The 13,885-nt window shown below is 32.1% G+C and overlaps 1 protein-coding gene across 2 annotated transcripts in view; it reads left to right on the forward strand.

The window, feature by feature from the left end:
- Positions 1-13,885, forward strand: part of LOC114332347 (putative helicase mov-10-B.1) — a 196,204-nt gene that overhangs the window by 25,412 nt on the left and 156,907 nt on the right. For both annotated transcript variants that reach the window (XM_050650230.1, XM_050650228.1), the window contains one exon: positions 1,118-1,339. In XM_050650230.1, coding sequence (XP_050506187.1) covers positions 1,118-1,339 — 222 coding nt within the window. The remainder of the gene's footprint in view (positions 1-1,117; positions 1,340-13,885) is intronic.

Below are 13,885 nucleotides of genomic sequence, written 5' to 3' on the forward strand. Positions count from 1 at the left end.
TGGAAAATATTATTTTATTTTTTTCACAGCACACTACTTTTCATTAACTTAGTTTACCGGTGATAGTAACAGTTATGTATAAAATTTACACGTTTCTCGAGATATCTTGAGATAGAAAAAAGGTATCGACATGCGGTTTCCGCTATTCTATTGCTAATTTAATCTAATTTTATAAAGCATGATTAAAAATGCATACTTGTATTTAATATTTTCCAAAGAAAACTAGATTTCTGAAAAAAATTAAATAACTCCTCCCAGCTGGCTTATTACTTATTAGGATGGTTCAAAATTATCACCCTTACATTGAAGAAAAAGATCTGTCTTCAACAAGACCCAGTTTTCAAAATTTGATTTAGCAGAACCGGACTTACAGCCATTTTTTCATAACAAGTTTCCCACTCACCCCCACCTCTTATTTGCAAAGGTAGAGTTAAACTTGTTAAATCAAATATGCGCAGAATTTGATGAAGAATACAATAATCGAATTTCCAGTGCCCCTTCATTAAAAAATTTTGTAAAATTTAGATTTTTTTATTTTTGATATTCAATTACGCCCTCTAGCGGTGGACCCACAATTATGAAAATAATTTCCAGGCTTTTCCTGAGGCAACTTTTGTTATAAAATTTTTTATTTCAAAGCTCTACTGTAAACGGTTCCTGAGATATGGCCGAGAGCCATTCTTATTGGGACACCCGGTACATAGGTACTGTATGATATCATATGTATGATATGACTGAAAGGTACTAAGATTACTAAGGTGTAGTTTTTAAGACTTCGACTAATATGGTTCATTCCACCAACATACGACTGTTTTGGATTATCGCGACAACGAATATTTCAGTGTGCAACATAAGAAGTACGAAAGCAAATGCCTCTAATAATTATTCCAATAAACAGCAATGTAATTTGCAATTTATTTTCGTTCTTCATATTTTGCACAATAAAATATTCGTTGTCGAAATAATCCAACACAGTCGTATATTCGTGGAATAGGGTATAACAAATAATGCTATTTAAAATAAAATTTTTATTTTTTTAATTCTAAAATCTTTTTAATATATGCTCTCCAGGAATTTTACAATCTTACATAATTGATTTATTTTTATATTGTTTTAGAGGACTATGTTAAAGATCTTTTAAAAGAAAATATTATCCAAAATTATACGGCTCAGAAAGAAACTGCACGTGAGTTTTATTTCGAGAAGTACAGACAACGTGGAAAGCTATCTTTTTTCAAATTTAAGAAGGAGCTATGGAAATATTGGTATGTCAATTCGTATACGTCGCAAACAATTAAATTTAACGAACAATGGATAAACTATTTTGCTGTTCAACTCGGTAAGTATTATTGGGTAGGTAATTAAGAAAATTAAATTTATTTATACATAAAATTTCAAGTCAATTCTAAAAGTAGTCAAATAAAGAACAAAAATAAAAAACGCTAAACGCCGTAAAAATGAGTGGTTCATACAATAGTCCAGCTACAAAAGAGCTAATATGAATATTACGTGGCGCGAAAATGTATTTTCATTTTTATGGAAAATAAAATTCTATTTTGATTTTGAAAGATTTTTCCATAATATTTGCTAAATTTGATGTAAAACACGCCACAAAAGAGTAACAAATTTCCTTCAAATTTCGCAAATATTACGAAAAAATCTTTCAAAAAACTAGAATTTTATTCTCCATCAAATGAAAATATATTTTCGCGCCACGTAATACTCATATTAGCTTTTTTGTAGTTAAAATATTGTATACGCTACTCATTTTTACGGCGTATAGCGGTTTTTTATTCTTGTATCAGGAGTTTTTCAAAGTTTTTTATAAATTAAATGTATGAAATTGAATGTAATGTTTCTGGATTACACGTTAAGCGGTATAAATGGTCCACTTTGTCGCTTTGTCTCCCAAATGATCTAGTGGTTACGACACTTAACTTGTGATAGGACAATCTGAGTTTATATCCCAGCCATCCTAATACTTTTCTTTCAATATAATTCTTTGTGCCCATCGAATGTACACTAGATTTTTTTCTATTTGAAATAGGCTGTAAACAATATTGGGATGGCCCTCAAATGAACTCGGATTACCCGATCAAATTTAGCATAGTAACCACTACAACTATATAAGCCATTTCGGCGATAATGGTTAAATGGATTATACTTTTGGAACTCTATAACTTCTAAACGGCTTAACCGATTTTGATCACTAAACATGAGTTTGAAACGTATCGACAAGTATTATCTGATGCATACAAGGTCAAGTATGATAATTGAAGGTATTACAGGAATTACTGAGATGGAAAAACCGTTTTTTTTTCGTAGGAAATAGATTTGATCATACTTATGAAGCCTATAACTTAACAATTTGAATTTTCCCAGATATGAGGTACACACCGTTAGACGTATCTAGAGTCCTCCTATAAATGCTCAGTTATTGGCGCAATTCGTAGGTTGAAATTTTGAGTAATTGTTGAAAAACCAAAATTCTCAAAATTTAGTTTTTCAGTTTCTCGGCTATACTGATCCGTGCGTATGTTTGATCCTGACCGCTTATGCACCATTTTAAAGCTTAACGCTATTGATTTTGTGTATTTTCGGTTTTACTGTCTCTCCTTAAACATAAGATATATGCCCCCAAAAAATGTGCCGTTTGGTACCTTCCCAGTCTCAATTATCTCGGAAACGGCTTGCACGATTTTTTTAGATTGTGGTGAAAATTTCATTTATTTATGGAAAAATATAAAACAAATTATAACAATAAATTTTATCGGCCCGGGCAGATACTAGTTTACGTTCTTTGGATCATTGGGAACAAAAAAGGTCTTCGGTAATTTTTCTGTATACTTGATCGTTTTCGAGTTATAAATAATTTAAAACTGAAAAAAACGAAAAACGACGATTTTCAAGGCTCAAAAACATCAAGTAAAAAATATTAATTTTGAAATTACGAAGTACCTAAATTCAAGTTCAAACCTTATTTTATCAGTTCTCGATAAATAATTTGGGCTTAGTTCATTTTAAAACATTGTTTTTTTAGTTGTTAATGATTTATTAGCTATGTCTATGAAAACTACACGTGTTATTTAGGTATTTACATAAAATAAAAAAATGATGGACGAGTCTATTACTCCCGTTAACAGGGGAAGCCGTTATAAATGTAAACATAAGTAACCTAACCTACCTAAGTTAATAAATTCCTTTCAAACTATACTCAAACTCAAATTGTATTTTTAAACATCTTATTTATTTTTTATAATAATTAAATTCACTATCAAAAATTATATTTATATACTAATAATTTAAAATGTAGTTTGCCTCTGACGTATCTGTTATCTGTCAAATTCAAACGTAAACAACATAAATGCTTTTATTTACTCTATGTCATTTTATGTATAAGTTTTTAGTTCTTCTTCTTCTTCTTGTAGTTTCATGGCCTCCACCTCTTAGGTACTTGGCCAGTCATCGTATTTAGACTAACTGGAAGGGAATCCTCTTTTCAAAGGGTCTGGATTTTTCCATATTCCCTTCTTTAAATTCATTGTGATATGATTTTCAAATAACTATTTTTATTTTATATTTTAATTTGAAATATTGTTAAAAATTGATTGATCTTTCTTAAGGTTTGGTCATTAATATTATGTAGGAGATTTTGTATTGAAATGGGGGTTGGACTTCCTATATTAACAAGTTCCTGATACAGGTCAAATTGATTTGTTTTGTTAATTGGGCATTCAAGTAACATATGAGTTATACTTCCTATTTGTCCACATTCACAAAAAGGAGTATCACTACAATTAATTTTAAACAAATGGTCTGGTGTGTGACAATGGCCCGTTCGCATTCTAATAATTGATGTCAAGTGCCTTCGATCCACAAATGTGAATTTGTGGAACCAAGGGTTTATAGAAAAATCACTTTGGCATTGTTGATACCATTTCCCTTTAGTTTTAAACTGCTTTGTCCATTCAACTTTAAACTCATTTACAATTTTTTGTTTAATAAAAGGCAAAAAGGCAAATTTATCTATTTTAATGTCTGCAGGAACATTTAAAGTCTTGCCTATATTTGCCAATTTATCAGCCTCTGTATTCCCCTTTACTCCAGTATGGCCTGGAATCCAAGCTAAGATTATATTAAATCCTGCTTCCATTGACTCAATAATAAGTCTTTTAGTTAGGTTTACAATATGGTTGTTTGTCCCCCAGGTGGTGTTATGTAATTTTTGGATAGCACTTTTAGCATCTGAAAAAATTATTGCTTCTTTAATATCTTTTTCAATACAAACAGATACTGCCTTGTTAATTGCAATAATTTCTGCAGTGCATATTTGAGTGTGCTCATGTAATCTGGATGCATAGTTATAATTGATTGAAGGTATGTGTACCCCAAAACCTACTGTCCTCGACTCGGGATCTAAAGAACCATCTGTAAATACCCATGTATAATTTCCATATGAAGCTGAAAATTCATTAAGAAATTTCTGATGAGTATAGGTTTCCATTTTTTTGTGGGTTGAGAAAATTGTCTGAAATGTTCCCGTAAGATAATTCAGTTCGATCTGAAAGCAGGATTTAATGTTCTCTTTATATAGATTAATGAGGTATTTGTCAAAATTATTTTTGATTTCAATCAAATATGGTGGCTCTTGTGATTTCCAAAATCCTATTTTATAATTTACTTTGGTTCCCAACTCTGACAGGATTTCGTTCAGTGGATTTTTCAGATCAGCTAGGATTTTCAGATAGAACTTAGTGCACAGTATGTTTCTTCTTGCATCTAATGAAATTTCTCCACTTTCTGCTAACAAGGCATTAGTGGGGGTAGATCTCATAAAGCCCGTGATGATTCGTAAAGCTTTAAACTGAATTTTATCTAATATTAAGAGTGGGGACTTACTACAGGGTTTTAATATTGCACATGAATAATCCAAATGGGGTCTTACGATTCCTTTATAAATTAATGAGAGTGTATGGGGGTTTGCTCCCCACCAGGTTTCACATATTGCCCTCATTATATTCAAACCTTTTTGAGCTTGTGTTTCGATACGTTTAATATTTTCAATCCAGTTAAGTCGATTATTGAATATTGTCCCTAAATATTTAATAATAAGTTTTTAGTTTGTGAAAACTGTCATTATAGATAGCAGTGCGTGAAGTGTTTAAAGTGTGCGTGAAGTAACAATCTATTTTAACTGGGACTTACTTTTTCGCACTGTTTTCACACACTTTCAATATAATCAAACATCGTTAACTTTCGCGTTGTCATGGTGATGACATAATGAGCAATAAATTACTACAAAAGTTTTGACAGTTTTGTGGTTTGAAAGAAGTTAGAATTTTTAAATGTCAAAGTTCTAAAAATTGTAGAATAGAAATGAATTCCAGTGACAAAGAGTTACAGTTTTTTTAGTTTTTTTATTTGTTTATGATAGAGTAGATAAAATATTGTATGAAACTGTGCGTGAAGTACTTTTTGCGAACTTACGCGATGTATAGCACTCGCTCTAAATATCGCGTGCGTTCGCAAAAAGCATACTTCACGAACTGTTTCATAAATAGCTATTTTAATACATGCAAACATTACATTATAATTTAGTATTATTATTTGAATATAACAAAAATTGTTTAAATCCAAATAATAAATAAATAATATAATTCCCTTAATTCAATTTAAATAAGCGTATAGATACGTATATTATGATATTTATACCGCAAGCTAATCTCTCGCGTCACGAGTTTGAATAACGCCTTCGCGTCACGATTTTGAATGACGCACAATACGACTTTACACCCGCCAAAATTCCGTACCGACTATAAGAAGTATTCACTTCAAAAATGTCTCGAATAAAAGTTACTGATTTTTGTGTAAGCAATCCGAATCTGTAATAAAAAATGTAGGTTATTTAAGATTTTAAAGTTACCCCCCACCCCACCTCCAGGGGGCGTCATGTTTGGTGTCATTCGATAGATTTTTAAAAATATTGAAAACTTTTTTTTCAGTTTTTGATCCAATGTATATTTTTCGAGATATTCGACCGTCCCGCTATTTTGGGACACCCTATATAAATTCTGCTTAAAATTGGTGGCCGCATACAAGTAAAAAATGTACCTACAAATAAAAACGGAAAATAAGTTCTGAAAACATTTTCAAAGAAAATATTTAAAATACTTTAAACGCGGAAGAAAAGAAAAATTGAAAAATAAAGAGCGTAGCAATGTGATCTTTCAGACAACAAACTAAACTGTTTATCAAATACCATTTAGTAAATTTAATTTTAATTGTAATAAAAGTAGCATTAGCAAGTATGTCGTTAATAAAACAAACGACAAAGCCAGACAATCATTTCTGAATTTACAAGAACACTAATGACTAATGATTCTTAAACTGTTTTCTTGGGCATATCTGCCATATAAACATATTGACTCATGATACATTTTTAACTTATATTAAGTACAAAACAGTTGTATAAAATTTACATGGCCTATAAAACGGATAGGGTGGAGTAGTCATCAGACAGACGGTTTATTACTTTCGACATCGCAATCACCCCGATAACGTTAAAAAGTTTTTAAATAATAAGGGTGATTCCATTTCAAATCACTCAATTTGGATCAAAAAAACTTTTAGATCTCCGATTTATCTGAAAATTGGTATATAGAATATGCGGAATGTAAAAATAAGATATTTAAGGTCGCATTGTCTTTTTTTTTCAAAATGTTATTTTAAGTGATGTTACAGTGATTTGGTATTTATTTAAACAAATTTGCATTTTCTATCGTAAAGTATCGATGGGAAACATAATATTTTAATAGAAGGTACTAAAAAATGTCATTACATGGCATTATAACAAGTTATTTTGGTTCAAAATAAGTTTTTGATCAAATTTTATAGTGTAGAAAACGTTAAAATACCGTTTTTTACATTTTCCTTCATTCCCAAAATACATCATATTCGATTTGGCTGAAATTTGCCCACAGATAGCCAAAACCTAGGACTTTCAATTGTTAAAAGTTTTTGAATTATTTTAAAATACTAAAAAAGTTACATGCAATATCATAGTCAAAAATATAGGCGTCTACTGTAAGTACACACACCCAAACTTATATGGAATCACCATGTATTTCAAAACAATATTTATTTCTTAAAAAAACTTGTTATTATTGCGAAGAATAAAGGTTTTTATTGAAAATAAACAAATCGATAAGATAATCAGATAGTACAGCTCGGTACGGTATTGGGACCGTGCAAGTTCGGCAAAGCGACACCTATTTCTACGCTCTGCAACTTTATTCGCACTTTTAATTATATTGGCCAATTATAGGTTTGTTCGTAGAACGATCAGCAATCGTTGCCAACCATCAGACGCATGCGCGTTTGTAGTCTCCGAACGCTTACTGTTAACTGCGCAAGGCTAACTGTTAACTGCGCATGCGTCTGATGGTTGGCAACGGTTGCTGATGATTTGGATCGTACTACGAACAAACCTTATTTAGTCCTGGTTACTGGATAATTGTCAAGGCCATAGCCCAAAAAAATAGTAAGAAGGAAAAATAAGATTCAGGTTATATTATTAAAACGTAAACAATTGTATGTAGTAAATAAAATTAGTTATTAAAATGCAGTACTGCAAGCAAAATACAATTAATTAAATTTACCTTTAAATAATAATTGCATATCATATCAATATTGTGGAGCAACATATAATTTTTCTTCTTCAATGACAGTAGATATGAAATGTACGTCAATTTGACAATTTCAATTGACAATATGAATTATTTGAGAAAGTTGCAATATTTCTCCGCTATTCGCGCACGATCGTTTCACGTATCCCTTCCAAGTACTTACACACCGCGGTTATTTGCTTGAGTTGCAAATTGAACGAAAATAAATAAACTAACTTTTGCGTCAAGAAAAGGAAATTGGCCTCATGTGGGGTTATAGAACCTACAACGGGGAAAGACTATTGCTCTTGTGGAGCAAGTATTGTTCCCAGAGGGACATAGCTGTAGAGCTAGGTGTAACACAGGGCGTTTTGTCTAAAACCTATGCTAAGTAACAGGAAATAGAAAAGCTCAAAAATAAAGAAAGGAAAGTCGTCAAAAAGTAATAACGGCTCGCCACGATCATTTAATTGTCCAATCAGCTGGAGACACCCAATCATTTCTCACCAGCAGCACCAAAGGCAGCTTTTGGAAGCTACAGGTGTAACTCTTTCAGTTGAAACGATAAGAAGAAGAGTTCTTGCCAAGAAGTATACAGCAGAATACAGCAGTTATGGGTTCCCGAGTTATCCAGACAGCACAATATTGATCGTCTAAATTGGTGTCTTCATCACCAAAACTGGAACATTGGTAATTGACAAAATGTGCTATTTTTAGAAGAAGTCAGGATTTGTGTAAAATCAGATGACCCACGAAATCGTGTACTTAGAGGTCGAGGAAGACAAGCAAGAACGAAAACTGTCAGATCTGTTCACAAATATAAAAGGGGAAGTGTAATGTTCTGGAGAGGAATTGTAATCCGTAAAAAAACTCCTTTAATTTTCATCCAATCAACGTTAACTGCTCACAGGTATGTTGATAACCTGTAATTAGGCTCTGGAGAGGTGCAACAGGAGAAAATTTAATTTTCATGCATGATAATGGACCTCCACATACCATTAGAGTGACTAGAGACATCATTGAAGCAGAAGGTATCCCTTGTTTGCAGTGGCCTGCTTGCTCACCCGAGCTTAACCCTATTGAGTATTTATGGGATATGCTTAAAAGAAAAATTAGAGCTCGCCGGGAAAATCCACAACAAAACACCGCGCGGCTAGTACAATCTGCTCTTGAAGAATGGAGCAACCTACCACAACAAAATGTTGATAATTTGATTAGGAGCGTGCCCCGCAAACTGAAGCTTGCATAAGGACTAGAGGTGATAACACTGACTACCAAAAAAACAAAAAAAAATAATAAAAGCAATTTAAACATTAGTTTTACAGTGAAATTTTTGATGCTATTGAGTTTAAAACGACTAGTTTCAATTTGTTGTTTAAATACTTTATTGTTTTATTTAATTGTTATTTATTTGTGACTAAATTGCTTAACAATAAATATTATTTGAATTCGTGTGTTCGTTTTTTTTTTCAATCCGCACGAAATAATAATAAATATCAGATGATTCTATATAAGTTTGGATGTGTGTATACTTAACTCGGAAAATATCGACCTCACGAAAAAATTGTTAAAAAGAAATTGTAATAATTGTAAATACGATTTATTTGGAACAATTTCAGGTCCTACCATTTTTGTCGAAAAGTTAAAAATGGGATATTGAGCAAAAACGGTTCTCCTTTAAAATCAAGATGGCAGCTAACGTAACGGAGGAATTCATTTAAACTACATAATTTAATTATATTCAAAACAACTGTGAAACAGTAAAACGTTCAGTTACCCTATTTTTCCACATGACAAATAATGTGGAATTGGACGAGTGAGAAATTCACGGGTTCGATTCCCGATGCAAGTCCTTATTTTTTATTTTTTTATGCATTTTATGATTGTAAGTATATTTGTTATATAATTTTTTTTTTCAGAAAATGCGTATTTAAAATTTTTGCCGACAATTATTATCGTTCAGAAATAATTTTTTCTTTGTGGCATTTTTCAATGTGTTTGTGTGCGTTTTATTCTTTTATTTTTTAAAATTTTTGGTATTGTCTTAAAAATCACATAATATGTAGTAGAAGTATAACTTCTTACGTGCATACAAAGTACACATACATTCTTATTTTAGAATTGTAAAATAATTCAAATCCTTTTAAGCACTTAAAGTATTATGTTTTGGCTATCTGTGGGCAAATTTCAGCCAAATCGAATATGATGTATTTTGGGAATGAAGGAAAATGTAAAAAACGGTATTTTAACGTTTTCTACACTACAATTTGATCAAAAACGTGTTTTGAATCAAAGTAACTTGTTATAATTCCTTATAATGACATTTTTGAGCCCCTTCTATTAAAATATTATTTTTTCCATTGATACTTTAGGATAGAAAATGCAAATTTGTTTACATAAACACCAAATCACTGTAAAATCGCATAAAATAACATTTTGAAAAAAATAGAAGAAGAAAAAGACTTTTTGACCTTAAATGTCGTATTTTGACGTCCCGCAGAAGCTTTCAGAAAAATCGGAGATCCAAAAGTTTTTGGCCGAGACATGGAATGTATCATAGCCAAGTGACCTTGGATCACATCAGTTGTAGGAGACTGGAAGATGTTATGTCTGTTACTTTAGGTGAATACTTTAACTTTCTAGAACAGCTTATTGTCCAGCTGTAAGACCTAAGTACCATTGTTGGCATTAATGCAATAAATAGTGTAAATAATATATGTAGTATCACTATTTAGGTACTAATCCAGGAATACTAAAAAAGCCGATGCCGCACTGCAGGAAGTTTGGTAGGATGGATCGTCAATTAGCAGCCGAAGCGGACGGTTCTACGAAAAAGTTGTGATAAACAAACCTGTTAACAAGCTATCCGAGAAAAACATTTATTTATTTTATTTGAATGCGTTCAAAAACGTGAGTTTTATTATTAATATTATCAATTTTACGAAAATGGGACGTTTATGAAAGTGCAAGGGTTGCTGTTACCGTCCTAAGAAAGATCTATGTATTTTTAATAGTGTTTTTGTTCGGCAAAAAACATTACACACAAGTAGTAATTAGTGAATAGTGATAAAACTTAGTACTTTTGTGTCAAAACATTCTACCTTTACCTTGTAAGTGTTGGCGGAGATATAAAGGTGGGATTCAACGCTCCAAAGGAACGGTTAGTAAAATTTCCATCATTATTAGAACTTTTTTGTAAGAATACATGAGAAATATAAACAAAAAAATAGAGAATAGATAATACAAAAAAAATAGATAAAAACATACTGAGAACCTATAGGGGTTAATTTTCCGCGGAGATAGTCCGAAATTAACCCTTTTCGCCGTTGTTTGGTAAACTAGTAGTTCTAAAATCTGTATATATTTAAGAAATAGTACGTAATTTAAACTAGGCATATTATATTACATAGGTAAAAAAAATAATAAAGCTGGAGCTGGAACGGGACGAGCCTCTGATCGAATATCGCAAGAGAAAAGACAGAGAATCAGTATCTCCCCCAAACCCAACAAAAAAGCTGCAAATCGCAGAGGGAAAAACGGAAGACATGGAGAAAACAATGGACACAGAACAAGAAACAACAAATAGCTTACTGAAACAAGTTTTGAATTAAATTAGACAAACGAGGGAAGAAAACAAGGTTTTTAGAGATGAAATACTAGAATTAAAGAAAGAAAACAATAAGGTAAAGACAGAACTCGAGGAAACAAAGAAAAAGCTAAATATTTCGGAAATTAGGGTAGAACGGTGTAAAAAAGAAATGAAGCAAAACAACCTAGTAATAACGGGTCTCAAAATAGATGCGAATGATGAAGCTGAACTAAAAGAAAAAATGACAAACTTCATCAAACAGCACTTGGAAGAGAACACAAAAATAGTGAAAGCAGTTAAACTGGGAGACAGAACTTGTCTATTGAAAATGGGAAGTATAGAAGAAAAAATAAGGTAATGAAGAAGAAAAGTAAATTGAGACATATCAAAGGGGAGAAGATTTTCATAAGCCAAGATATGACAGTCTTAGAAAGAAATATTCAGAAAGAAATAGGAGCAAAGTGTAAGGAATTAAGAGACATGGGGAGAAATGCTAAAAGGGACTACAATGGATTAACCGTAGATGGTAATGAAAAATGGAGATGGAGAAAAGACGGTAAAGTAGAAACATTCCCAAAAAACTAGCTGATGAAAATCAAAAGATAGTACCACTGGAAACAGACTCGGCAATGCAAACGGTTAACGAAAACAAAATAACGCACACAAAAGAAAGAATCTCAATAAGAAGAAAAGAACGGAACCCATTAGAATGAGATCTTGGAATATTAGAACCATGCTAGCAGTAGGTAAGATGCAAGAAATAGCCCTTGAAATGAAAAAATACGAACTAGAAATTCTAGCCCTACAAGAAATACGATGAAAGAAAGAAGGAAAAATTGAGAAGAAAAACTTTAGCATATACTATGCGGGAGAAAACAAACAGGGAACCAATGGTACGGCATTTATGGTGAACAAAAAAATGAGGAAAAAAGTGATACAATTCAAAGCAGTTAATGGAAGGATATCTTACATAAGAATAGAAAATAAACAAGCCAACATCTCGATAGTCAATTGCTATGCACCCACGGAAGAAGCAAGCCAAGAAGATAAAGCAGAATTCTACGACATCCTGGAAGAAACCTGTGAAAATATTCCGAGGAATGATATATTAATAATATTGGGTGACTTCAATGCAAAGATCGGAAAGGAGGACTATAATAGTAATGTAGCGGGCAAAGAAACCATTCATGACACTACGAACGACAATGGAGGAAAAATCTGCAACCTAGCAGCAGAAACAAACACATATATAGTTAGTACTAGGCATAAACATAAAAAAGAACACAAAATAACATGGATGATACCAGGAAGAACGGATGGAAACCAAATAGTACAAGACGTAAGGTCATATAGAGGGGCAAATGCGGACACTGATCACATATTGTTGATAGCCAAACTTAAGATGAAAATAATCAAAGCAAATAATCATAAGGAAAGAAAAAGGAGGAAATGGAATATAGCCAAACTGAAAACGCAAGAAAAAAAGCAACAATATACAGAACAACTGGAACAGAAACTGGGCAGGTACGAGAACATAGAAATAGAAGAGGAATGGAAAAACATTAAGAACAGCATAATAGAGACAGCAGAACAAATAATAGGATTCCAAAAAAACAAAGAATCGAAAGAATGGTTTGATGACGAATGTCACCAAAAAAGTCAGTTGAAGCACCTCGCAAGAAACAAATGGCTACAGAGTGCCGAACAGGAACAATTGGACCAATATAGAAAAGAAAAACAAGAAGCATTGAAACTCTATAGAATAAAGAAGAACACATGGATCATTGAACAAATGCAAGAATTAGAATCGAATAATAAAGACAACAAGAAATGGTTCGAATACATAAAACAACAATACAACACCAAAAAAAACTGTCACAAAAATAAACAAAAAAGATTGGGAAAAACATTTCACGAACCTATACAAAAACAACAACAAGGCAGATTCAGAGGATGAGGACATAAGAGATAACAGAGATGAAAAGGAAGGTGCACCTACTTATCAGGAATTCATGGAGGTACTAAAACAACTAAAAGTAAACAAAACGCCAGGGCCAGATGAAATCAACAACGAACTGATCATCAACGGAGGAGAGGAGCTCACGAAGCGAATGCACAAGTTAATGGTTACAATTTGGAAGGACGAAAGCATGCCCATAGAATGGAAAAATGGGCATATCACACCAATCTTTAAGAAAGGAGATCCAACTAAGTGCTGCAACTACAGAGCAATTATGCTACTAAATACAACGTATAAGATATTGACCACAATTATAAGAAACCGACTAAATCAATACGCAGAAAAAATTATTAAAAAACGGTATTTTAACGTTTTTTGAAAACGTGTTTTGAATCAAAATAACTTGTTATAATTCCTTATAATGACATTTTTGAGCCCCTTCTATTAAAATATTATTTTTTCCATTGATACTTTAGGATAGAAAATGCAAATTTGTTTACATAAACACCAAATCACTGTAAAATCGCATAAAATAACATTTTGAAAAAAAAAAAAAAATAGAAGAAGAAAAAGACTTTTTGACCTTAAATGTCGTATTTTGACGTCCCGCAGAAGCTTTCAGAAAAATCGGAGATCCAAAAGTTTTTGGCCGAGTGATTTGACATGGAATGT

The sequence above is a fragment of the Diabrotica virgifera genome, chromosome 5, assembly GCF_917563875.1.
Source record: "Diabrotica virgifera virgifera chromosome 5, PGI_DIABVI_V3a".
Classification (NCBI taxonomy): domain Eukaryota; kingdom Metazoa; phylum Arthropoda; class Insecta; order Coleoptera; family Chrysomelidae; genus Diabrotica; species Diabrotica virgifera.